The sequence below is a fragment of the Ammospiza nelsoni genome, chromosome 13 (assembly GCF_027579445.1).
Source record: "Ammospiza nelsoni isolate bAmmNel1 chromosome 13, bAmmNel1.pri, whole genome shotgun sequence".
NCBI lineage: Eukaryota > Metazoa > Chordata > Aves > Passeriformes > Passerellidae > Ammospiza > Ammospiza nelsoni.
In genome coordinates this window covers 8,665,985-8,692,117 of record NC_080645.1, presented here as the reverse complement: position 1 = coordinate 8,692,117, position 26,133 = coordinate 8,665,985, and the positions used below count along the sequence as shown (strand labels likewise).

The following is a 26,133-nucleotide window of genomic DNA, read 5'->3' as shown; positions in this document are numbered from 1 at the left end:
CATGTGACAGGAAAATGTCATTGTTACTCTGCTTTTATTGAGAACAGGCCTTCTCATAAAGAACAGACACAGCACAAAGTAGTAAATGACAGAATGGTTTTTTTCACTGAGAATGTTTCCATCCATTACAGAAACCAGGCCCTAAGAGGAGAGACTGTTAAAAGCAGATAAAGATGCAAACTTTAGCTGAATCCAAATTTTAAACATGAAATACAAAACCTGTGTAAATCTGTGTGCATGCAGAGATGGTGGGTTTGCAGGTGTAATTACCAAATGTAGCCTTTATCTTAAGAATGTGCTTTGTTTTGACTCCACACAGAGTTAAGTGCACACAACCAGCAGGGCTTCAGAGTAATGCTTGTGAAGAGTTCCTGGAGTGTAAGTGAACTTGAATTGTCAGTAAAATTAAAAGATTGCATGCTTCCAACTCAGGGAAAAAAGAAAATTCTTCCAACACTGGAAAAAAGACAATTCTTATACAAAGTAGTGAATGCAGGCATTACACAGTTATACTACAAACTGTGATAACTAAAAGCAGCAAACAGCAAAGCCACTTCTTACATCTCAGCTGTTACATTCACTATTGCACCCTAATCAATTGAAACACTTTTTCCAAACACAAACCTTATTAAAAACATTTTTGTCTACTATGATGATTACAGTAGCACTGAGATCTTTACATTAGAAAAAGGAGGAAGCTGGACTTCATTCAGAATCTTATATAATAGAGAGACTGCAACAGGGCTGGCTGATCTTCCCTTAGCATTGATTTTTATACTTTTCCTCCCAAATCATGTTTCAGCAAAGATGCTTTGGTTTTTCTGGTTTTAGATACAAATTATGGGTTTGAAATAAACTTCTCACAAACATTCTCAAGTCTTAAGCTCTTTAAAAGCTATTAAGAAAAATTTCTAAAAACCACTCCTTTTTGTTTAAGGTGAAACATTGATTCCTTACAGAAACTAATTTTTACAACACCTTTTTTCAGTATTGATATCCATATAACATACCTGTACCACACTTCTGTTGCAATAAGCTCTGCACTCCACAGAAATCCCCCAAAGCACAGGTTTGGCACATCAGGAACAGCAGACAAGGCAACCAATTACACAAGGTGAATCTGTCAAACAATACCAAAAATTATGATTAGAATAAAACAGTAGTGTGTTGATGCTTATCCAGGGTTAAGACACAGACACAGACAGAAATGCACAGACTGTTCTCAAACATTGCCTAGTACAAAGCTTCCAGGGAAATCAGTGAGAGGGGTTGCAATCAGCTGCAATTCAAATGGAGAAGGAAGGTCCTTGCAATGTCAACTTTTCAATGTGTATATGCATGCACACACTTTTTAGCTTTTTATACACATACACACTTTTTTCTTTACTCATCCAGCTCTTACTACAGGATAAAATAACAATCCTTTTGAGCTTTTTCCTGAGCTTAGGAAAAAAAGCTTTTCATCTTGCTAAAGACCATTATAAATTCGGCCTGATAATCTAACTTAGTACTCCATAACTTCAGCTCTGACACCATGTGCCAAGCTGTGTTGAAACTTTCAATTTATCTTGCTCTGGCTCACAGAGGAAGGTTTGTGATCAAGAGTTAATTAGGAAAAGATAAGGTTAATAAAGTTAACTGGTATATTTTTCTGATCACTCCCAGTCTTGAAAAAGGGCTATACATAACACTTAACACTGTTCATCACAGAGAAATCTCTCAGTGAGGAAGAAATTAAATCACTTTCCCCTCAATCTCTGACTCTACACCCAAAAATTCCAAAACTTAAATCCAAATTCAAAACACTTTATTTACAAGAATTAAATTATTTGCCACATGCCCTTCAGATGGAAACAACCAGTAAAGCCCAAGTGCCTTGATAACTTGGCATTTAAAAATGCAGAACTCCTAAATTCTTCTAGCTAACTCAGAAGGAAAATCCCTTTAGCTCACCCCCTCCCTGCTCCCCTTTCAGATCCCCACAGTTGAGGCTTTTTATCTTGTTTAGCAGTGCCTGCCAGTGCTCCCCTCCTCGCTGATGTCTGCTTTCATTTTGTAAGGAAAACATGCCCAGCACTCAGATAAAAACTAAGGAACTTTCTGGTTTTTTCTCAGCTATGCTCAGTTGGGGTTGCAGGCAAAGGACAGACCAGGGAGTTGGTGTTGGCATGAGATTCAGTGAACTGAACAAAATGTGTGGAACTACTGACATGACATTAAAAAAAATCACTAGGAATTACAGATAACACTATGAGGGGGTGACAAAAGTTACAGATAGTGCTGTGAGGGTGCCACAGGTGCTTAAGGAGGAGTTGGAGGAGAAACTGTCAGACAGCAGAGAGAATGGGAAGGGACTGCCAGGGACATTCCAGGACTAAAGTCATGCAAGGTCAGCACCTCAGGGGAACCGTGTCACTAACACCATACAAGGCTGGCATTATCTGAGTAACCCAAATCTGAGGGCAGATGGAGCAAAACTGGGGCCAATGTGCAGCAAGTCATCAGGGGTGGATTGTTTATTTGGGAGGAGCCTGCACTGGAAAAACAGAGGTGTAATGACAGCAAAAACAGGGCCAGGAAATGGCCAAAGGAAGGAGGTGTGCAGCTCATTCCTGAGGAGCCCTGGCTTTCATCACCACCCCTGGGCAGGACAACAAACCAGAGCTGCTCTGACCCTGCCAAAGCTCCCCCTGCTCCCCGAGGGAACAGCTGGCTGCCTCTGCCTGCTGTGCCCTTTGCAGCTGCCCTCTTCCCAACAGGCTCTTCAGAGCCCTCAAATTCTCCACAAATGTCATATCCTTTCTTTGTTCTTCACTGCTAAAAGGGTCTAGAGTTTAGACAGTGGGCAGGATACACTAACTACCTTATCTGATGAAAGCTGATACCAAAAACATTTCAAAGAATGGCCACAGAGGCTCAGCAATCATCTTTTTCAGTGTAACTGCATTCTTTAACAGTATTTAAACAGAACACCTTTTTTTTTAATTTAAATTTGATTGTTTAGTAATAAAACAGGAGTTAGTGATGCCAAGTCATATTTTCATGTTCAGACCACACTGAATACATAAAATAACTTCATAAATAAGCCTCAACAGGGGTTATTTCATTTGTAGTAACATGAAATTGATGTCTTTCCAATTTTTGCAGTGATGAACATGATCAATATTATTATATTTCTAAGAAAGCATAATTTTAAAAAAGAAATTAAATTTGTTTTATATAAAGAATGAAAAAAAGGCCTGAAACAAAAACTGGATTTGAATAGTCCCTTTTGGTGTCTGTGTAAGGATAAAACAATACTTCAAAGAGCTGAGAATTGTGCAGTCTATTTAGAAACAAACAAACATTCATATAGCTACTGCTTTTTATCATAGTGTGATAATAATACATTAGAACTAAATGAAAAGCTCTTATCTGAAAGAAGAATAAAATCATCTTTAAAAATGAAAAAAACATACAAAGGAAACAAAGAATGTGCAAATGATACCAAAAGAAGTGGGGGAGAATACAGTTTTGGATTCCAAGGGAAGTATCAATTTGAAGATATTTTGAAAGCAAAATGTGAGATATGGCCAGCTGTGTGTCTAATGTGTTCTGTCAGTGCAGCTCACAAGTCTGGGGTAGAAGCAGAGGGCAGGAAGAAGAAACACCACCTTGCTCCTCATCCACATTTGAATTCAATAAAAAGCTAATCATCCCAGCCTAGGATTCTTTAGCTCCAGTTAAAAATAAAATGCAAAGTTTCATCCCAGAGGAATTTTCATATTATTTATTGCTTAGTTTGATTGTGCAAGATATAAACCAGGCCTGTAGTAAAAGACGTGGCTGTTTTGGCAGGGAAGAAGAAAGCTGCTCTAAACTGCCTCCTTGGGCTGTGCTGCAGCTGATGGCCTGAGCTCAGCTCGCCCACAGCCCACAGCCCTGGCTCATCTCTGCCTGCCAGCACGGCCTCTCAGTGCCAGGTGCCTTCAGGAGCCACCCAGCTGCCAGGACAGGAAAGTCTGGGCTCGATCATCCTTGCAGTGAACTTCCTCCCCACAGGCACAGATAAGAATGGCACCTCACTGGTTTGAGCAACTCACCTTCTCAGAGCTTTAGATTTTTAATTTTTTAATGCCAAGAAAACATAAACACTATGGTATGCTAAACATTCCTTATATGTTAAATACTGCTTATATCAGTCTGCTGATTCTGCTTAACACCTAAAAAACCAAATCTGAGCTGTAGGGCAAAGAAGCAATCCTCCACACACTCCTAACTTTTCTTCCTACCTGACTGCCCACTAAAAAAAAAACCAACTGTATGACAAAAACTATCTTCTCTAGAAACACATTAATCTGTCAGCAAGTACAATCTAAAATAGTCAAGCCATGTATGCACAGCAGAGAGTTCTTAGAGCAGATTAATTTAGATGAAACCAAGTAAAGTGATGCACAGGTAAACCAAATCATGAAGCCTTACTGGCTCTGTAGGTTAAACCATGAAATTCCCAAAGGCTGTACAGGCAACCTCCAAAAACACCAATGAAAAATCCCTCTCCTTACAAGGACTTTTCTTTCTTTCTGTGCATCTCTGAACCAGACTAATAATTACTAATAATTAGCAATTAGTAATTAGTAATAACAGACGAATGGCTGTTTTCCACCAGCCAATCTCTGCCTGCCACTCTTTTTCTCCCTCCAAAACTGGTCTCCATTTTCTTTTGAAGCTCTTGACTGCTGCCACACCTGCAGCCTCAGAGGCAGGTATTAACCATCATGTGCTGAAGCAGATCATTAAGGCCAAATAAACACACTGATGGAATTTAGGGCCCCAAAAACATCCTCCCAATAAGCAGCAGAGAAGCCACCAGCAGACTGAACCTCCCAATCCAGCCCCAGGATTGTGCAACCACAGGCTGTGTCCCCATGAAGGGCACCCCTACACACAAAGAGGGAAGAAGCCTTCAGGCACTCAGATCTGTCCCCCTGAGGCAAAGGACCCATTCAAATCTCTATGCCACAAGCACAACAATCTTTTGAAAGGGCTTTTTCTCTTCTCTCCCACAGGTCAGGCCAGTAATCTGTTCCCAGCAGGCTCTCCTCAGGCCTCAGCCTTGCTCACCTCTTCCTCAGGGAGCATCCTCTCTGAGGCACAGCCTGAGTTTACCCAGACAGAAAGCAAGAAGGCAGTTTGGGGTTTGCCCTTATACAGACCCCATACCATCACCTTTAGCCATGCACCTGCCACAGCTCTTAGAACCTTCCAGCAGCCCCTGCCCAACAAGGGGGTAACAACCAAGAGACTGCAGCCAGGGAAGGGCTTAGCAGTTGCTCTCCCAGCCCAGTTTTAAGAGACAAACATCTAATTAAACACAACCCAGCTTTTTATTTGCCTGCAAAGAGTGGTGCCCAGCTGGAGCCTTGGGGTTGGTGCACTTTGTGAGTCACTCTGAGCCTCACACAGCAACTGGTGCTTCACATCCCAGCAGTGGAGAAAGCACAAAACCAGAGCAGATGGGTACCAGTGCTATTTCTAACCACTTGGCAATATGTCCCTGCAGGAAAACCCACTGGTGCCTGAGGACAGGCAGCAGCTTGGTGTGCAGGTGCCCCATGCTCCTCAGTGCCATGCTTGGGGAGGCAGGAGCTGGGGACTTGGGGGACATGGCTGCACAGACAGTGGCATTTCATGTTCAAAATTTCAGCCCAAGACCAACAGTGTTGGCATTTCTGGTTCAACAGGACCAAATGCCAGTCCCACCCTTTGGCCACAATAACACCCTGCAGCACTCAGGGCTGGGGCAGAGTGGCTGGGAAGTGTCTGGTGCAAAAGGACCTGGAGGTGCTTGTCAACAAAGGCTGGACATGAGCCAAGTGTGCCCAGGTGGCCAAGAATGCCAATGGCCCCCAGCCTGTACCAGGAATAGGGCAGGGATTGTCCCAGCAGGACCAGGGCAGTGACTGTCCCAGTGTACTGAGCACTGGTGAGGCCACACCTCGAGTGCTGTGTCCAGTTCTGGGCCCCTCAGTTCTGGAAGGACATTGAGGTGCTGAAGGGAGTCCAGAGAAGGGGCAATGGAACTGGGGAAGAATCTGGGGTACAGGTCTGATGAGGAGCAGCTGAAGGAGCTGGAGAAGAATCTGGGGTACAGGTCTGATGGGAGCAGCTGAGGGAGCTGGGGAACAATCTGGGGTACAGGTCTGATGGGAGCAGCTGAGGGAGCTGAGGGGGCTCAGCCTGCAGGAATCTCAGGTGTGAACTTATCTATCACTCTCTACAGCTCACTGAAAGGAGGCTGCAGCCAGGTGGGGTCAGGCTCTTCTCCCAGGCAGTAAGTGACAGGATGAGAGAAGAGTCTTAACCTGCACTGAGGGACGGTCAGGTTGGATATCACGGCCAATTTTTTCACAGATACTGGAACGGGCTGCCCAGGGAGGACGGTGGAGTCACCGTCCCTGAGGGTGTTTAAGTCGGCACAGGGCACTCGGTACCGGGGTCTGGTTGACATGGAAGCGTTCGGTGACAGGTGGGACTGGACGATCCCAGAGGCGCTCTCCGGGCCGCTGGCTCTGTGCGGTTCCAGGCGGGACAGCCGAGGCCGCTGTTCCCGTTGCGCAGCCCCGTCCGCGCTCCCGGCCGTGCCCTCAGGGCCCCGCACAGCGCCCCCTGCCGCGCCGCGCCGGAACTGGGTCAGGGCCGCCGAGGGGGCGGGGCCGCGCGCCTCGCGCGTCGCGGCGCGGTGACGCAGCGCGTGCGCGGTGACGTCGCGGCCGGTCCGTGTCCGTGTCCTGCCGCCGGTCTCGGCCCTGCCCGCGCCGCCCTCGGCCCGCCCGGCCCCGCTCGGCCCCGCCGCCGCCCCGCCATGGCCAACGTGGCCGACACGAAGCTCTACGACATCCTGGGCGTGCCGCCCGGCGCCTCCGACAATGAACTCAAGAAGGTGCGGCGGAGGGGCGGAGGTCGGGCGGTGGGGGGGTGCTGGGCCCGGCCGGGCAGGGCCCCGCGGGCGGGCGGCGAGGGCAGCGGGGCCGAGCGGGGCAGCCGCGGGCGGCGGGGCTGGGGCTCCGCTGCGGGCGCGGCGCGGTGCTCGGTAGGCCGCGCCCGGGGCCGAGCGGTCCGAGAGGCCGCGGGCAGGGCGAGGGCCCGGCGGGAGGAGGGGGCGGCGGGGCCCGGCCGCGTCCCTGGCCCGGCGCGTCCCGCGTGGGCTCCGGGCGCGGGCGGAACGCGGCTCATCCCGCCCCCGCCGCACCGCGCCGAGCGCGGCCGCGAGGGCTCTTCGGGGGTGAGAATCCTTGCGGGCCGAGCCTCACCGGTGCCATTGTCTGCCCCACGTGCCGGCCCTGGGAGGATTCGGTTTCGCTCGTAGATGCGGTTCCTCCCAGGCCGAACGCGGGAAGGCGAGGTAAACAAAGAGGGGAGGTGAAAACTTGGAGCCAGGTCGTCACTATAGCAATTCCATCCTGTAGTGTTTGAAGCACTTTTTTTTCTTTTTTTTCCCTTTTTATCTTTTTTTTTTTTTTTTTTTTTTTTTTTTTTTTTTTTTTTTTTTTTTTTTTTGGTGGAGGCCTTAATGACCGTTTCCACGTGAGGGAGGAGAATGAACCAGACGGTTCACTCGCAGAGGCTTCCGCGGGTGGGTGGTGCTGGCACCAACAACTGCGCCTTACCCGTCATGCACGCGGCAGCCTCATTTGTGCAGGGCTCGGCGATTGCAGTGCTGAAATTGTGCTGGAGATGGAGGGCAGGCGCTGAGAAGGTTGTGTTTAGTGTACAGCACTGCCCACCAGAATATTTCAATTTATTACAGGGTTCGCTTAAAGCTATCTGTGTCCTTTAAGAATGAAAACCGGAGCAGTTTTCTGCTAGGTTAGACCGCACCACCCAGTATTAATTACCACATATTAGACTATTCGTGGAATGTAAATTTTCCAGCTGTCTGCAACACCAAGGAGTTCCTGTGTATCTTATTGTCATGGAGAGGTTTCATGGGTGCTTTAAAATCTGATATTTTAACCTGTCTAATAGTGTAGAAATATTGAAAACGAATCTTGGTCTGAAGGAGCTGAGAGAACAGGCTTTTACAGTGGCTGAATTAACTTTTACTGAAGTTATATATGTTCCCAGTGTAGACCTTGATTCTGGATTTGGTTCTGATGAAATAGTGGTGGCTTCCTTCAGGGCCATGGGTAGTTGTAGGAGTTGCTCTGGCCTGGAATGCTGTTATCAGAAAAGATGTGAGGGTTTTCTCTTTTTAAAGATCACCATTGCAAGCTCCTTTTTTCCTCATTAGATAATGTTCCTTAGGTTATCAGTTTAGTGGTGTTTTGCTTTTTTTTCTTGGTTGTTTTATTTAAAATATATGGAGAACATCCATTATGACATAGAATACACAGGTTTGTGGAACATTATGCTTTGTTCCTTATGGGTGATTTTTTCCAGTAAGATGTATGAGTTTTGGTTTTTACATTTACTCTCCTTTAGAATATTAGGCTTGTAATATCAACATTGTTTTTATTTTACTAGTTCTTTATTGTGTCTTGATTGCATGCAGAAGTACAGAGTGTTTCAAGATAAAATCAATAATGAGAAATAACTGAATGGATCTAAAAAAAAGGAAATTTGTTCAGAAGCTGAAAAGTTGTGATTTCTGTAAAGCTTTCTATGTAAAGATCTTAATATTGTATTTCTAAAGAGTTACTTTAGGTGCTCAGTTATTCAGAAATAAAGTGTTTGAAAAATCCTCTCCAAGAATTGATACCTTAATTTTTTTGCCGTTGCATCACTGTAGCTTTGTTAATAGTTGTAATTTTAAAAATAAAAAACTGTATACAATGTAATTTGTTAATATCTGTCCCCTGATTGCTTCTGAGGGGTGTTGAGGTGCAGTAGAGGAAGGGTTGAAGTTCCTACTGTCATTAGCTCCGGTGGGAGAAGTCTCTGCCTGCTTTGTTTGCTTTGATCCTCTCAAGTGTAAGCAGAACAGGTGAAGGGCTGCTGAAGAACCAGTGGTGGTCCAGAATGTCAGTGCTGGTCAGAAAAAAGCAGCCTGGAAAGTCCCTTCTGGGGATTTGGCTGTACTTACTCCTGCTGATGTACAGAACTGAAATAAAAGCAGTGCTGTGTACATTTCTGCACATGTAACTCATGCACTGAGCTCAGAGTGAGGTGAACCCTTCCATCAGTGATAGGTGGGGAAGAAGGAACTGATTGTTGTGAGGAGTGGTTCTAGGGTTCAGTGGAAGCTGAGGCAGCCATTTTGTTGTTACTGAACTGCTGTGGTCGAGGGCAAAGACAGACAGGGTTCAAAGTTACTGTTGTGGTGTTGGGTTTGAGTGGGTTCTGAAGAGCAAGTCATTTCAATGAAAATCAGATGGGGGTCTCCCTGTAAGTTTATGAGGATAAGCAGGAGAACTAGTTCTGGCTATTGTGTGCCATAGCTGTGTGTGAATGTGAGTCTGGTTCATGTATGCACATAGCCATATTAAAATATTTTTAGGTTGTATCAATATATTAGTGACTTTAAAACATTATAATATTTACACTTTGCTTTATTAGGATTTTCTATCTTCCTGGGGACATTACTTGAGTTTCACAGAAAAGAACTGATAAATGGAAATTTTAAATAATTTTCTACCTCTTTCAACTAGGCATACAGAAAACTGGCCAAGGAATACCATCCTGATAAGAATCCAAATGCAGGGGATAAAGTAAGAAAGATTCATCTTTTCTTTTTAATACCTTAAGTTTTCCATTACACTAACATGTAAGGAGCTGAGTACAGGTGTTGGGGGCTTGCTGGTTAAGTTGTTAAGCAGTACTGTGAGAGGGAGAATTGTCTGGGCGGCTTCTCCCCAGTCTCAACATCAGCCAGTGTACCTCATGACAAAATGCAGCAGTTGGCTCAAATTGGTTGAGAAGGTAATGCTGAGGAAAAAACTGCTGCTCATTTCCTGAGATAATGTCATCTGCTCATGGCATCTGTAGGAATTTGAAAAAGGTGGTCAATTTTTCAAGTGTTTCCAACATGGAGAAATGGATGTGTAGAGATTCCTAAAACTGCTGCAGCATAAACCAAATTACATGTGTGGGAAGATTGAATTAGATTTGTTACACTAAAAGCAATTTAAAAATCATCAATTAAGTTGACTCAGCTGATTATCTTTAACCAAATTGTAGTTCTGATGGCTGCTTAGATGTGAGCAGAGATAACCATGAAAAGATACTAATTTGCCAAATACATTAATATACCTTTCAGAAAGCTACTTAATTGTTAGTGTATTTGAAGTGCCCAACATGTTGAAGCCTTTGCTGTTAGTATGTAACTGTTGGATATTCTGCCTTTTGGTTTCTGCACTGTTGTGTACTTGGGGGTTTCTTTTGTTGGATTTGTTTTTTTAATTTGGAAGAAATCTGTCTTATGCTAGTAAAGAACAAAGCCAACCAAGTTTTGCAGTAAAATATTTTATGGTAAGATGTAAAAAAACTAAGTCTAAGTTATGTTAAAATGAGGGAAAAGTGTTTCATTGTGTACCTTCATAATTGATAGGGGTTCGTGCAGGGGGAGAAACTCACAAAATGCTGCCTTTAGGTTCTAAATGATCATGCACTGTTTTGACTCTGTTTCCTCTCCTAGTTCAAAGAAATAAGCTTTGCCTATGAAGTATTGTCCAATCCCGAGAAACGCGAGCTGTACGATCGGTATGGAGAGCAGGGGCTGCGAGAAGGCAGCGGCAGCAGTGGCATGGACGATATTTTCTCCCATATCTTTGGTGGGGGATTGTTCAATTTCATGGGTGGCCAGAGTAGAAGTCGCAATGGTAGAAGAAGAGGAGAAGATATGGTGCATCCACTCAAGTGAGTACCTTGATGCTGCATCTTGTGCTTTGAAGCTTTCCTGGCCATAGAAACTCTGCTGGTTTCTGTTCTTGATACACTTCTCAGTTGAGATCCTCTGCAGTCTGCACTGCTCTTCAGAGCTGCATGTTGTGTGTAGAGCAGGGGGCAGTCATCTGGAGTTACTTTCCTTGGTTGGTTAATCTAGAAACTACCAAATACTTTGCCAGGTTATTTGAATTATGTACTTTGTTAGCTTTATTTTCTTTGTTTTGCTCCCTGATTGTTTGGTAGTTCTAATCTGGAAAAGCCTTCAACAGCCAAGTATTACTCACCAGGCAGATTCTGGTCTGTGGAGGTGGAGGTGCTCTGGAAAGACTTGAATTCATAGGGCAGTGCCAGCTGGAACTATGGTTGAACCTCATAATTAATGGAAAAGTGTGTGTAGTGGCTTTGGTTTTGTTTATTTATTCAAAGCCATTCTTGAATATCACATCTGTGTTTTGGAGATCTCTTCTTGCAGTCATGGCTGGCTTTTTGGCTGCTGAGCAGGTCCCTTTTAACAACTTCAGTTAAGCAACATCTTTCCTGTGATTGGGAGACTGTGCTTGGCCAAGTCTGTTTAGCTTCACTTCTGTTTTGTAGCTGGTCCTTCATGGTGGATTATTAATGAGCTTTGATTTTGTTGTTATTTGTAAATACTGATGCCAGGCAACCTGTTCTTAATACAACTCAATACACTAAGTTGAAGTTTTGGTCCACTAACAAACCCTTTTAGGAGGAACACTAAAAAGTTAAGTGGCCTTGGGGACATGCTAACCCCTCCCCACTAAAGTGGAAAACCCAGTACAATAGTAAGTACTCTGTGTTATTACTGTTTATGCAATAGACTATATTATTGTGTGGAGTGTTTACAGAGGCTTGTTTCTCACCTGCCTGGTAGAAATTAATTATGACTGTATAATAGCACCTAAAATTCTAGATAAGCTTGTTTCCTATTGAGAAATACAACCAATCCTACCTGGTTTATTCTGATTAAATTACACTTTTCTCTAAAACTATGTTCAGATTTATATTGTGTATCAAGTGTATATTGATATGTATGGAAATTGTTTTTTCAGTAACTTTTGTGCTTAAAATCTTATTTTGATAGCAGATGTAGTCTTGTTAGGAATATTAACTAGGGAAATAGGTTGCTTGTTTATTTGTCCTAGGCAAGTATTTTAATTACATGGGGAAAATAAGTTTTTAAATGATAACCCAGGAGAAATACTTTATTTTGTAGAGTCTCTTTAGAAGATCTGTATAATGGAAAGACAACTAAACTACAACTTAGCAAGAATGTCCTTTGTAGTGCATGTAATGGGTAAGTTTGTTTGTATTTTTGAGTTCTCTGGTTGCTTTGTTGGCAGACAGTGTAATGAAGGATCTCCTGTGTCAGATCTTTATCAGTATTTGACTTACTGGAGCCTGTTTTCTGACCAGCAAATTGTTGAACTTGAATGATGCTGTTGATGGAACTGGAACTATTCAGGGGCTTTGTGTGGGGGAAGGGTGGGAGAGCGGAGGACCTGACTGTAATGGGCAGCGCAGTTGGGCATGTGGGCATGCTGGCCTACTGCTGCAGGGGGTTTCTGATCTCTTGGTGAAGAACTTGCTGTTGATGCACCCGGTGCTGTGTGCTGCAGGCAGGGAGGGAAGGCCGGCTCCGTTCAGAAGTGCAACGCGTGCCGGGGCCGGGGCGTGCGCATCATGATCCGGCAGCTGGCCCCGGGCATGGTGCAGCAGATGCAGTCCGTGTGCTCCGACTGCAACGGAGAAGGTAGGCCAGGCTCTGCTCTGCTCCTCACTGTGCTTGCTTGGACCCAGCTCCTGCTCAAATCTCAGGAGGAACTTATCCAGGGCACTTCTACCCTTTCCCAGTCAGCTGCATCTCACTCTGGTGGCAGCACGGAGAAATGATTTCACTCAGAACAGCAGCAAGATTTACACTGTGTAATGTACTGAAAAACAGCCTGCAAGCTCAAGCAGTAGGGATTGATCATCTTTAAAAACACTTAGATGTGAATATTACTTACTGCTGTTACTCTTGTGTTAAACTAAAAACCAGGATGTTGCTATTTTAGGAGCTATTTGTCTTTTTGCATTTCCTCATATCCAAGGACAATCGTAGATTAAAAATGGGAACCTAAAGTTGAATTTTTAACTTCTTCAAATTAAGATGATATCTTTGCCTGAATTGGTTCTGATTAGGGGTAGCAAGTTCAGCACTTCACGTGATTTCTTTCTATGTATTCTGCTGTTGGCAGAGTAATAACATCACCTTGTGGATGATTTTACTTGTCACAACACTCAAGCTACAAAGAGTTGTATTTTGTGACTTGTCAAAACATTTCATAAATGATGTTGTCTTTAACATTTCTTATGCCTAACCTACATATTTTGTAGTTTCAACTTCATCATGATGTTATGCTTTGTTTCACAGAAAGGTGGTTTAAGGTGAGAAGCTTAATGTTTTAAGCCAAAGGCATCTGCTTGTGGCACTTAGTACCGAATCTTACAGTCCATGTGCCCTAATACTTTGGTTACTGTGTATAGAGACAAGAGCTTACTGGAAAAATAAAGGTGAGGTAGAACAGAGCATTGAAGCCATTTTGAATTGTCACCCTTCAGTTTGCTGGAAACAGTAATTACCTTTGTAGGGGTAAATCTGATGTGACTGGCTCTCTTTCCCAGTTTTTGTATGCAAGACTAGTTCTGCTGGCTGCATTTACCCAGGACTGTCTTGTGGGGATATTCTGGGAGATGAGGCAGTCAGAGAACTTTTGTTTTTTCTTCCTTCCCCATTTCTCAGCTAGAATAAATGAAGCCTAGATTTCCTCTTGTGAGGAATTCATAAAGCAACATTGAAATCACTACTTGTGTTGCAGAAATTCTTCAGCTTGCTTTCAAATAGTTTTTCCTAGGAATTGGATGCAATTATGTCAAGATCTCTGAACTCAAAATTTGTCTTTATTTAGGTGAAGTAATTAATGAAAAAGACCGCTGTAAAAAATGTGAAGGGAAGAAGGTGATCAAAGAGGTAAAAATACTTGAAGTCCATGTAGATAAAGGCATGAAACATGGGCAGAGAATTACATTCAGTGGAGAAGCAGATCAGGCTCCCGGAGTGGAACCAGGCGATATTGTCCTTTTACTGCAAGAGAAGGAGAATGAGGTAATGCTTTTGAGTTGATCTTTTAAATGCCTTTTATTCCACTTGTTAATATTTAAGTTCTATAGATGGCCATTCATTTAAAGTAATTGATACAGTTGCAGCTCTGGGAGAGATAGGGAATAGCTTTTAATAGATTTATAGTGTGTAACACAGCTTTCATGGTGAGCCAGAAAAAACTGGGCAAGTCCTTAGCCAGGGGACTGGCAGCTTCTGGTGCCTCCTAATGCTAGCAAGAGGCAGCTGCTCAGATAAGCTCTGACTGACTTTGATACAGTGGATGCAGTGAAGAGCCATTCAGGATGTTCACTTTCACAGTCTGCTTTGCTTGTGACACTAACGAAATTATAAGCATGCCTTTTTTCCATGTCTTGTGATGTGGCAGGGAACTCCTGATAAAACCCCCAAATGGTGCTGTCTGTGTCTGTTACTCTGGTTCTGGAAGTAACACAAAATGGTGATGTTGCTGATTAACTTAACAAAACAAACATTATTATTTTATACTGGTTTGGTAAGACTTCCGTTCACTGTATGCTGGAATCACTGCACTTTGGAATTAAATGTTGCAATTTATCTTCTGTTAAAACATCATGTGGGGTAGAGTTGAGGTGACTGCTCCTTTTTTAATCATAATAGCTATGATGAATAAGAAACAGTTTGTGTGTTGCACTTGAGGACTTTTGTGTTGTGACAGAGTAGCATGGAGTACAAATTTAAACTACAGTCAAATATTAAGGATATAATATTAGTTATCTGCTCATTGGGTACTTTGTAAGATTTTCAAAGCTGTGTCAAGGACTGCTAATCTGCCAGTCTGTACTTTGTCCTAGTGAGTAAAACTAGATAGACTTTGTTCTTAAAATTTCTCTTCAGATGGGACTTGGTGGACAAATGTCCACTATCCATTTGTCTGCCAGTGGACAAATTTTAAGATTTACTCTGATTAAGAATCCTGAGTTCTGTGGCCTAAAGATCTCTTCTCGCAGCTATGGACTAAGTGATCAAAGTCCTGCTGTAGGTCAAGGGAGCTAAAGCTGAAATGCTTGAGGACAAGAGCTGAAAAACGAAGATGTGGTTTATATACTCCAGTGCAGGTGAAATAGTGTCAAACTGTTGTCAGTTTTGGTTATAGGTTGCTTGTGTGGAAGATGTTGGGAGTGAAAGTTGGGGCTGCTGTACAGGCCTGGTTTAATTTGAATGCTGCCTTGGTGTGTGGTGTGGTTTGGCTTGTTTTAGATGACACTTGGTCAGGCACAAACTTCCCAAGCATGTTACGCCATCTGAATTAATGGAATCAGGTTCACTTGATACAAAGGCTGTTGCTCTGACATTGAGTTTTAAGGATAAATAATAATGAACTCTCAATAATGAGTCTGGTGGAGTTGTGATTGCAGTACTAGAAAGGACATCTCCTTTGTTTCCCAGGTGTTCCAGCGGGATGTGAATGACTTGCATATGACACACAAGATTGGACTTGTTGAAGCACTGTGTGGATTTCAGTTCACATTTAAGCACCTTGATGGACGTCAGATTGTGGTTAAATATCCTCCTGGAAAAGTAATTGAACCAGGTAGGCTTGAGCTGATAAGGATTTCTTTGATTATGCTTTTGTGACTCTTCAGCACTTAATCCCACCCTTGTTGTCCTGTTAACTGAGCCCAGGCTGGGGAAACAGAGCTGTGTGGAGAGACAGTGGCTCTGCGGCAGCACTTTATTACTTTACTTCTCTTTGAATTGCAGGTTGTGTTCGTGTTGTCAGAGGGGAAGGAATGCCACAGTATCGCAATCCTTTTGAGAAAGGGGATCTCTACATTAAATTTGATGTTCAGTTTCCTGAAAATAACTGGATTAGCCCGGAAAAGCTTTCAGTAAGTAGCTGTTCAAGCAAAAATGTGGTGTCTTACTTGACAGAGTGTGCAAAGAGCCTGTGTTGTACCTCATGGGCTTGCTCTCAGTGCTTAAATTCAGATGTGAGTAAAGTTCTTTTAACCTTTCTTATGGGCCATGTGTTACTTGGAAATAGCCCTTGAAATATGAATTTGTGGAAGCTGTATTTAGGAGCTGTGCAGATGGTACACAGATGAGGGCAGGAGGAGAATCTTTCTGTTGCTGTATGATAAGTTTATGGAGTGCAACTGTATTTACTGATTACACTTCTGGTAGATGATATGTGGAGCTGTTGGTTTTCTTGAAGTGGTGCCTTCCAGTTGATACAAATGCTTTTAAATGACTCTGCAATTCAGGGCTTTCATCAGCATAGACTTGTAAGCCAAACCTGCTCTTAGAGGTGTCTCAAAGATATGGGAAACCAGTCACTTGGTTTAGGTCTTCTAGATGCAATACTGAATGCATTTCTTTCTTTGGGGCAGGAACTTGAAGATCTTCTGCCAGCTAGACCAGAATTTCCCAATGTAATTGGTGATGCAGAAGAGGTAGATCTTCAAGAATTTGATACCACTCGTGGTTCAGGTGGTGGCCAGAGACGTGAAGCTTATAATGATAGTTCTGATGAAGAAAGCAGCCATCATGGACCTGGGGTACAGTGTGCCCACCAGTAAACATTTGTCTAAAAAGTTGCACAAGGATTTTCTTTCAAATTTTGCCTGACTTGTTTTCAACAATCCAGCTGGATTGTATAAGTAATCCAGATGAACCAATGGACATCTATTGCTGTATGTGTAACTTTTAAATTGGTCTATAGTATCTACAGAGTGTAATTTAAACTAACCACAAGCTTACATCTTCATTTTGACTGTGTAGCAGAATAAAGCACTTGAAAGGAAGACGAGACTCCTTTTCACATGGGTTTTAAGTTTGTCCTCGTATCTGTGCTTGATTTTTACCAGTTTTGTGTAGATTTTAAGTTTCATATTTTAAATTCAAATTCTACATTGTAAAGTTTGTGTACAATTTGTCCTGAGGCTTGGTATTTGGCTGCACCTGCATAAGCTGCTACAAGTAGAATCAAGAATTTCATAGCCTGTATCTATCATCTAGATGCATGGTAAATGGGCTTTGCACATAATGGGTTTAGAGCTGACTGGGAACAATGAAAGACTAAATTAGAAGTGGTTGTAAGTTTTTTTTCTACCATCTTGTGAACGGTTTCTGAAATTAAATAAAAGCAGTTGGTGTATAATATATTTCTTTTGCCTTGTAACTCTTACTTTTCCAGTGGCTTTAACTAGTCTGTGTATGAAGAGACTATGTAGATGATAGACATTTTACAAACACAGGGAGGCTGAAGCTGCCTTAAGACTAGGTGAAGGTTGGATAACAATTGTGTGCCACATTCAAGTCTCTTCCTGAAATGAGAGATGACTAAAATGGGCACAGGGAAGGCTGCAGCCATGTCCCCTTTGTGTGAAGAAAACACAAGGATATCTGAATTCAGTCTAAAGATAACAAACCCCTTAAATGGGGAATGATTACATTTTGAAATAATGGTGTCTTTCTCTTAGCCTTTGAATCCTATTCAAAGTCTGATTCAGCCTCACTTCCTAGAAAAATGTTTCCAGGTTAAAAAAAGAATTGTTTAACCTGGAAACATAAAAAATGTAGATGGTTTTGTTACTTTTCTAGTAGTTTGCACTTTGCTTTAAGTAGGAAGATATTAAAATCTCCAGCTGCAGTTCTATTACTATTAATTGGCAAAAAAGCCAGAACAAAGCAAAAATGTGACCTTAACTAAGGAACTGTTGTGCATGAACAGTGTTGGGTTGGTAAGCTGCCTCTATAGCAAGGTTTCTCTCCTGTTTAAGTGAGAAAGTTGAAGCTCTACTTTTCTTTACAAATCTGAAGTGTGACTTGTTTAGTTATTTTTCTGATAGTTGTTGACACTTTATTGATGAGGTTGGAGGGACAAACTCCAAGGGTTTCAATGTGCTTGGGTAGGCATTGGCATTTGAGTGTTGCTGAACATCCTTGTTATAGACTCTAAAAATGAAGCAAAAATAAATACTGTTTGATCTGTATTTCAGTACTGACTTATGATGTGGCATTCTCTAGTGGCTCTTTTATTTTCATTTATTAAAACTTGGGGTTGCTTTTTGTGAAGCCATGGTTATATGCTGATCCTTTCTCCTGACTGCTCTCACCAAGGAGTCAGTCCTTGTAACCTGCAATGCTTAAACAATTACACCACCTGTCTTCTGCTTGTAAGTCCTTGCAAAATAGAGTAACTCTCTAAACCTTTAATCCCCACTCAGGTTCTGTGGCTTTTTTGAAGGGGAAGAGAGGAAGGGATTCATGATAGCTGAAGTGAAGGGGGGTGGAGGAAGAGCTGATCACTGTAGGGCAGTTCTGCTTCAGTCCCCAGCTGGCATTAATTTGGGCTCCTGCCAGCAGCACCTGATAAATTCTAATTTTACCTGTCATCTTGCGCATTACTGTCATGTCACACACAAGACTGGAAATAAATTTTATTCCTGTGTTAGATTCATACATGCTACCACATACCTGAAGTTATTAAAATGTCTTAAGGCTGTTCAAAAATTAATACCTTGTATTTCAGTTTCTTTGTGAGTTGATATTAGAGAAACTTATTTCCTATATACAGCCTCTTACTGTTCATTTTGCTGTGAACTTAGTTAAAACCTAACCTAAACCTTTTATAAAGAAAAAGTATAATTTTCTTCTGCATTGCTATCCTTCATAACAGGAACTTAATGAGACACATCACATGATATAAAAGCTTATGTAAACATTTAATGGGCAGTATACAGCTTTATTAAGACATAATAGACATTATTTCAACACTAGGGAGGCAGCAGGCAAGAGCAGTCACCAATGTTCTGTAGTCACCAGACAGTTCCATTAACTTGGTTTAGGTGTTACCTTTCCACATAGGACAGTCAGCTCACTCTGAGAGGGGAAAATTCATTTTAGCTCAAGCTGCCCAAAAGAACTTGGAAGAAAAGTCCCTACTGTTAAAGCAAGCAGAGAGCACTCACTCCCCACTGTGCCCATGGAGGCAGGGCCATAACAAAAACCACAGAACAGCTCCCAGAGCTTTACCTTGACTCTATACCTGCACAACTGTAAACTGGTGAGCATCTCTCACTCTGGATAATTCCCATTACTTCAAACAATAGCCCAGGTACCCTTATCTTCAGGAGGGCTGGGCAGTAGGTGCTACAAAGTTCTTTGTAGCACTTTATTTTGCCTCACACCCATTAAGGCAGTTCCTGTTCAACTGCAGCAGGGACTTACCAGGTATGTAGTTCTTACTCAGCAAGGGCCACAGAATTATGGATTATAAGAAGACTCAAAAACTGAGCTGCAGCTTTGTCAGCCTTTGTGAATGAGAGATAAGGGAATGGCAGTTTGCTCACATGGCAGGACAGCCACCAGAGCAGTGCAGAAGGAAGAGTTTATGCTCCTGTGATCCCTCCACTGTCACCAAACTGCACGTGCTTATGTAAGTGCAATTCCTTTTACACATGATCCATGGGCAGCAGTTCTTCCCTCCCTCCTCCCTCCAACTGATGCCAGCCAGTTGAGGCTTAAACTCCAAAGAGTTGAAATTTGCATTCATGCCAGAATGTGAGATGAAAGCCTGGGACCAGGTGTGTGAATGCACAGATCTCTAAGTCTCCTAGTTCAGGCTTACCACCAGGTTATGGATGTGCTGTACTGTGTCCTGGTTTAGGAGCTGCACATCAATATTGCAGAGGTCTCCACCAGCTGTGCACAGTGTCTGTGAAGAGAAACAATTCTAAGATTAAAATTTTTCTTGCATGCCCAGCTTCCCTGAAACTCGTGTGCTCCTCTGTACATTGCAGAACGTTGGCAACCATTTTCCTTTTGTTTAGCAGCATCTCATTTAGGAATAGCAAGAGCTATCACTATCATACTATATGTATTGATCAACTACTGTCAGTTGAAAATGTTTTTTTAAAGAAAAAAGATACCTGTCCATCAGCCAGGGGAATGTTGACAAATGGAACACTTTTATGTTGGGGTACTGATTTACTTCTCTTTAACATGCCTTGAGCTCTTCCACTGGCAGGTAAAGTTCTTGAGACAATCTGTTGTAATCCAGCACTAGAAAACAATGAAAATTTACTTTGAGGTTAACTTTCTGTGCTCTGTTGGAAATTTTCAAGCATGAAATAAATGCCAGTAGTAGGAAATACACCTAGGAGAGAGGCAGTCATGTTTAAATTTTTCCAGTTCTGCCAGCAGACTACAGAAACCCAACCGTGAGCAGCACTTATGGGCACTGCTGGGTAAGGTTTTATGACCCTGGCACTGCAGTAACCTTGTAAGCCTGTGACACAAGATGACATTTTGGCCACTCAGTAACAAGAATATCCACTCTCCAATATCAGCAGTGAATGTTTACAGTTTTGGAAAGAGGAAACTTTGTGCCTCAGGGCTTAAGATAAGACATGTCCTCTATCTGTCTACTACAGAGGGAGATATCAATAAATACCAAAGCTGCTACCTCTCAGAGGCACAGGGTGTGCCTTATGCCATGCAGAATTCCTAAGTTTCTATTATACAACAGTTATTATTTTACTTTAAAAATGTAAGATTTGGGTGTGTTCTGCATGGAAACAAGCCTCTGACATTTATAGCAGGCCAAGGTGAAACTGAACCACTTTCTGCTTTCAGGACCCATTTAAGTTGTTCACCCCCCTCACTTCAGCTTGTGCCAAAAGCAAACTCTGTAGTGTATGCAGAATGATACTAACTAAAAATCTTGACTGTTCAAGATGCCAAGAACTGATTATCAGTGTATTTGGTTGAGGGGTTTGTAGGGATTGGTTTATTTTTAACAAAGCAGTATTGGTGACATTTTAATCAAGGTTGTGCTCTGAGAACCAGTTGAGATGCAAGTCTGTAAATAGTGAGAATAGCATTTATACTCTAATTACTTTTTTTTTTTAAACTGACTTAGTTAGGACATCAAATCCTGTGCCTCCACAATAATTTAAGCTAACACCCACACCCAAGGCAGGAGGTGTAACTGGTTTGGCACCCCTACTGTCACATTTAGTGGCAGACCACAAAGATCTATTCTATCTACATTGATAATAATACATAGTGTCTTGGTATTGAACAAAATTATTGATTAGGAGCAAACTGAAATCTTCTTACCTTCTAGCTCCCTTTGGAGTGGCTTTGAGATTTGTGGCACTGCAATGAAAACAAAGAGACTTAGCATCCTTCTGCAAGCTGCACTAGCAGAAGACACTAAACAGACACTAAAGAAGTAGCTATTTGCTTTATATTTTGTTGGGGGTTTCATTTTGTTGGTGTATTATTTTTATTTATTTTCTCATCTACTTTTACTGTAAAGTTTTAGCTAGGGTGAAGGTAGACACACAGTGGATTAGAGAATGCTGAAGTGCCCCATGACAGGGATCTAGTGTGAAAAACATGTGAAAAAGCCCTCCTGAGGTAAACATGACACAGTGGGATTAAAACCATACAAGAACACAATAATAATTCATGTTACTGAGCAAGGGAGGGCTGCAATACCCAAGTGAAGTGTTTATTACAGAACAATTCAGCAGTACTAGCAGAGCAAAGGTGCTTTCCTTACATGCTCTCTTCCATTAGTAATGTTTGGGAATCTGTACTGCTCCCCTCAGTTCAGAACTGTGCACCTTCATCAACCACAGGTGCTTTTTTGCTCAGGTTCATATCACCACAGTGCATCTCAGGTTATGGGAGAATCCTTGTCAGATGTATTCCCTTTGGGCTCAAATCTCAGCTACTATATTTGAAAATAATTGTGTTCAGCACTCAGAAATTCAGGTGAGTTAAATAAGCTATCAAAGATCAGTCTTACCTAGAAAGAGAGTTCAGTTTGCCACTTAAACCTGAGGCCAGTGAAACCAGTGACCTGGTTTTGGAGATCTAAAAATTTATATATAAGACTGCAGTTAAAAAAGGTAGCATTTGAAAGCAAAATGATAGGTATTTGTAGGAACAATACTGTAAAACTTCCCTGTTGAAAAAGGGTAGCTAAGCCCCATAGTGTTGCCTATGATATATATACATGTATATATGTGTGTGTGTGTATATATATATATATATATATAAAATGCCAAATATACATTTTAAAAGAAGTTTCATAATGCCAAAACATATTTATTCCTACTGAAGTTTTGTATAACCAACCACCTAATATACACCCTTCCAACTTCTAAGCCTTTTTCCAGTAGAAGTCTGTAATTGCACAGAATCTTTTTTGTATTTGTTATCAGCTTGCTACATCAGTGTCTGGCTGAGGAGCTGCACTGCCCAGACAGACTGAGGTGGCAAAACTAAAACACTTGATTTGGTTTAGAGACAAGAATGCTATAACTACTCAGTTATAGAAAAACATGGATTAAACACGAGGTTGATTTAAAAATAAAGTTTCAACAAAATATGGTTCTTCAAACCATCAAGATTTACTGGCAAATCAAGAGAGAATGACCATGCCAGTACTTGCCAGCCTGTGTTATTAGTCACTAGAAGTGCAGATACCATATTTCATTATGAAAATAATTTACAGTTAGCCTTGCTTAACTTCAAATAAATTACATTTAAAATAACTGACTTTTCCAACAGACAGCAGAGCACCAGCCTGCCTTCTCATGGATCTAGCAGGGCTTGTGGTAGGTCAAAACTGATTAAGTCCTTATGTTTTTTGAATAAAAACAGAATAAACTTACTTTTTTAGTTATTTTCTTTGCAGAACTGTGCTTGGTATCTTCATATTCAACAATTGTAGTTACCTTAACTATAAATGTATTAGCAAGACAAGGAAAATAAAGATCTCATGAAGAGCATGAAACACCACTTCAGCCTCATGTTTGAAGCCCATTTCCCCCCCATGACAGCTTTGGCCCTTGTGCCATCCAATGTCATTCACAGGTCAGAGCAAACTCTGTGTGTTCAGCAGCACTGGGACACACAGATAATCCCTCAGTTACAAGACCCCAGATAATCCCTCAGCCCACAGACAAAACAGAATTACACCCAGTGGTAGGATCCTCCTTACTGCATATTTGGGAATATGAAAAAAAATTTGTATTTCCTACAAAGCTCAATGGGCAGAATGTTAAGGGAAACCTAAGAAAAGAGGGGTAGCTTTCCTAACTCTCCTGCTACACTGTAAAGCCTTAAATCTGTCTCTTCTCACCATTTCCCCTGATAAATTGCAAAGGAGAGAAGCTCTTGTCTCATGCTTTAAAGTACCTCTACAGTAGCATAGCTCATGATCCTCCACACTGAATGCTTGGGGTCTGTTATGCACCTTTCCCTCTTGTATTCTTCAGGCTTAACATTCATTTTACAAATGCTCAGTTCAAACCAGTTAAAAAAAAAAAAAGGAAAATGCAGGAACTACGGGCTATGTATTAATGAGTTGACCTGCCTTTTTTGCTGTTGGTCCTCACCAGTTTGGGATTTGGCATGTCTTCTACAGAGCAGTCAGTCTGAAAAAAATATTTATCCAACAAGGGAAGGTTGTCAGTATTTTTCCCAGTAGATGCATATTATGTTACAAGAGGCAGTGAACTAAAAGGGCATGAAAGCAACTGACAGGAAGTGGGATTAGCTAAACACCAGTTGTTTTTTTAGCTTTTTATGGAAACATCTGAATTTCTGCCAGCAGAAGATCCTAAAACTTTAGGTAATGTTCATAACTGCACCATGGCTGGCTGCCGGGTCATTTCATATCGTCTTCTATTTAAACACACAGCCAAATTAAATAATTTGTCTGAAGTACTTACAGCAGGGAGAGAAAAATTCTATTCTGTAAACTGTGATAAGATTTGAAAACACACACTCACCACTGCAGCAGCAAGAGCCATTTCCTCCCGTCCTTGCAAATCTGTAACTCAAGAAATTATAACTTATTTAGATGCTATTACTTGCATAATTTTTATCTTCATATTCTTATGGGCTCAGAAGCCAAACAATAATTCAGGATTACAGTGGTTAAATAGGTAACCCTAGGTCAGCATATGTGTGACATTTGAACAAGATTCCAGTCTTGTAGGAAATCACTCCTACAAAACAACAATGAAAATCTGAGGCTATGTCAGTGTTTATCCTTGAAAGAATCCTGAGTGTAGGCACACAGGGTATCCCCCACATTCAAAGAACCACCCCACGCTCACACTGCACTGCAGACAGCTAATGCTCTTGGGCAGAAGTTTCTCCAGAAGGACACCAAAACACATACTCAGTTACAGTAAACTCAAGTTCTTCAAGAGGTTAAGGTTTGATATCTGTGTGGCCCCTGCAATTTCCAGCTGCAAGGCAGATTCTGGAAACATCAGTTCTCACCAGAATGTACATCTGATGCTGAGTGTACACATCTTAAACCTCTGCATCAATGGGAGTTAAAATTAAACTTGTTTGCTTATCATCACAGGTATATGACCAGATTACAATGGCCCAGGAGAGTTCAAATTGACAAAGAGAAAATAATATCAGTGGCTAAGGATGAACAGATTCAGATGAACAAAAATGGTTGGTTTTACACACAGAAAACACTAGGTTTGTGATTATTTCTTGTCTCTTCAGACTTTAAATAAGATTACTTAAGTGCACACATAATAGTACTCTCCAGACTAGTCACCAAATAATTCTCTACCCTGCGCTACTCAGATCAGTCTACTTGAAAAGGAGTGGTCAGGGAGCATCTGCTGGGTAACAGCACTGCTCATCTGCTTAAAATACAGGGCAGACAAAGCAAACCTTTCCACGAAAGGCAGCAAGTTCCCAGGTGTTCTCCCGCAGCCCCGGGCACTCCGCTGCCCGCACCCGAGCACTCTCACCGAGCACTTCTTTCCTTCTCATCTTCCTCACGGCAGCCGGCATCGTCAGCAGCTCCACGGCAAACGCCTTCTCCGCCGTCTGCAAGAGCGAATCGAGCTCCTTCTTCATCTCCTGGATGTGCTCCTTGGCTTTAAAACAAAACACGCTCTTATTGTCACGCATGTTACATGTTTCCAAGTATAAGCACTGCAAGACCGCGCTATAAAAGAAAGTTAAAACAGCGATTTATCCGGAGAAATCCGAGCGGGGAGTGAGAGCGCCTGGAGCCTCCAGGAGCCGCCAACCCGGGGCGCGGGGCAGGCGGCCCTACCCGAGGGGGCGACCCCGGCCCGGAGCCGCCGTTCCCTCCCCAGCCCGGGCAGCCCCGGCCCTACCCTGCTGGTCGAAGTCGCTGAGGAAGAGCGCGATGCGCTGCTCCCTCTTCTTCTGGGAGAGCGCGCTGCGGTCCCTGTCCCGGGGCAGCGCCCCGCGGTCCGGCTCCACGCCCGAGTCGCTGCTGCGCCGCCGGCACGGGGCCTTCTCCAGGGCCATGGCCGACGACCGGGCCGAGCCGTGCCCGCAGCCGTGCCCGGAGCGGGACCGGCCGGACACACCCCGGGGCGGGCAGGGGCAGCCCGGAGCCGCCGGGCGGGGGACGAGCGGAGCCCGCGGTCCCCGGGCTCAGTCAGAAGGGAGGGAACGCCGTGAGGGGAGGGAGGGAACGCCGTGAGGGGAGCGGGGGGGGTCAGGAGTGCCCCTCTCGGAGGTGCCTCAGGCCTTGGCGCCTGTAAGTGACAGGACGAGGAGGAATGGGTACAAATTGAAAGGGGGGAAACTGAGGTTAGATAATAGAGACGAATTATTTACTCTGAGGGTGGTAGACACTGGAGCCCAGGGATGTTGTGGTGCCACAACCCTGGCAGTGCTCAAGGCCAGGCTGGATAAAGCCTTGAGCAGCCGTGTGGGAGCTGTCCGTGCCCAGGCAGGGAGGTTGGAACAAGTTGACCTCTAAGGTCCATTCCAACCCCTCAACATTCCGTGATTCCACGATTTAATGATCCTTCCGCCCTGCAGGAGCTGGCCAGGCTCTCTCTCACACACACACAGATGAACTGCGCTGTTTTGTTCCTGTTTGGAGCCGCCCCGGGCCCTCAGGAGCTGCATGGAGCAGGTGAGCGTTTCCATCCCGGGGACTGTGCCCAGGGCTAGGCCAGGCGGTGCTCGGCTCCCCCAGGCGCTGGGAAGGCTCTGGGCTCCATAGGAAGGGCCCTGTCTCAGAGCTGAGCTTTGGGTTTAGCTAAATAACATTAAATTACTGCTGTTCACTGTGCAGAGCA

The 26,133-nt window shown here is 43.1% G+C and overlaps 2 protein-coding genes across 3 annotated transcripts; one reads left to right on the top strand and one right to left on the bottom strand.

Moving 5' to 3' along the window:
* Positions 1-6,743: 6,743 nt before the first annotated feature.
* On the top strand, positions 6,744-18,003 carry DNAJA2 (DnaJ heat shock protein family (Hsp40) member A2). Its single transcript, XM_059481186.1, has 9 exons — positions 6,744-6,922; positions 9,630-9,689; positions 10,616-10,836; positions 12,101-12,181; positions 12,504-12,637; positions 13,836-14,032; positions 15,455-15,599; positions 15,770-15,897; positions 16,399-18,003. Exons 1-9 carry the CDS (start codon positions 6,845-6,847, stop codon positions 16,585-16,587), a joined length of 1,233 nt encoding a protein of 410 aa, XP_059337169.1. The 5' UTR covers positions 6,744-6,844; the 3' UTR covers positions 16,588-18,003.
* Positions 13,837-25,418, bottom strand: LOC132078877 (borealin-2-like). Of its 2 annotated transcripts, none has more exons than XM_059481188.1 (10): positions 25,192-25,418; positions 24,817-24,945; positions 23,824-23,864; positions 23,406-23,466; positions 22,702-22,769; positions 21,831-21,898; positions 21,134-21,172; positions 19,942-20,074; positions 19,641-19,727; positions 13,837-14,011 (listed from the first exon to the last, which is right to left on the bottom strand). In XM_059481188.1, the coding sequence occupies exons 1-10, from the start codon at positions 25,346-25,348 to the stop codon at positions 14,009-14,011; spliced, it is 786 nt and encodes a 261-aa protein (XP_059337171.1). In that variant the 5' UTR covers positions 25,349-25,418; the 3' UTR covers positions 13,837-14,008. The 2 variants fall into 2 exon arrangements, with proteins under 2 accessions (XP_059337171.1, XP_059337170.1); XM_059481187.1 differs by lacking the exon at positions 13,837-14,011 and adding an exon at positions 18,419-18,892.
* Between the last annotated feature and the right edge of the window lie 715 nt (positions 25,419-26,133).

Excerpts from the sequence above, each read along its gene's own strand:
- DNAJA2 (XM_059481186.1), top strand. The coding sequence starts at position 6,845 with ATGGCCAACGTGGCCGACACGAAGCTCTACGACATCCTGGGCGTGCCG. Across the intron at positions 6,923-9,629 it reads CCGACAATGAACTCAAGAAG|GCATACAGAAAACTGGCCAA; the intron begins GTGCGGCGGAGG and ends TCTTTCAACTAG. Across the intron at positions 15,600-15,769 it reads TGGAAAAGTAATTGAACCAG|GTTGTGTTCGTGTTGTCAGA; the intron begins GTAGGCTTGAGC and ends TTTGAATTGCAG.
- LOC132078877 (XM_059481187.1), bottom strand. The coding sequence starts at position 25,348 with ATGGCCCTGGAGAAGGCCCCGTGCCGGCGGCGCAGCAGCGACTCGGGC. Across the intron at positions 23,467-23,823 it reads TGGCTCTTGCTGCTGCAGTG|ACTGACTGCTCTGTAGAAGA; the intron begins GTGAGTGTGTGT and ends TATTTTTTTCAG. Across the intron at positions 21,899-22,701 it reads CAAAGAAAATAACTAAAAAA|ATCTCCAAAACCAGGTCACT; the intron begins GTAAGTTTATTC and ends ATAAATTTTTAG.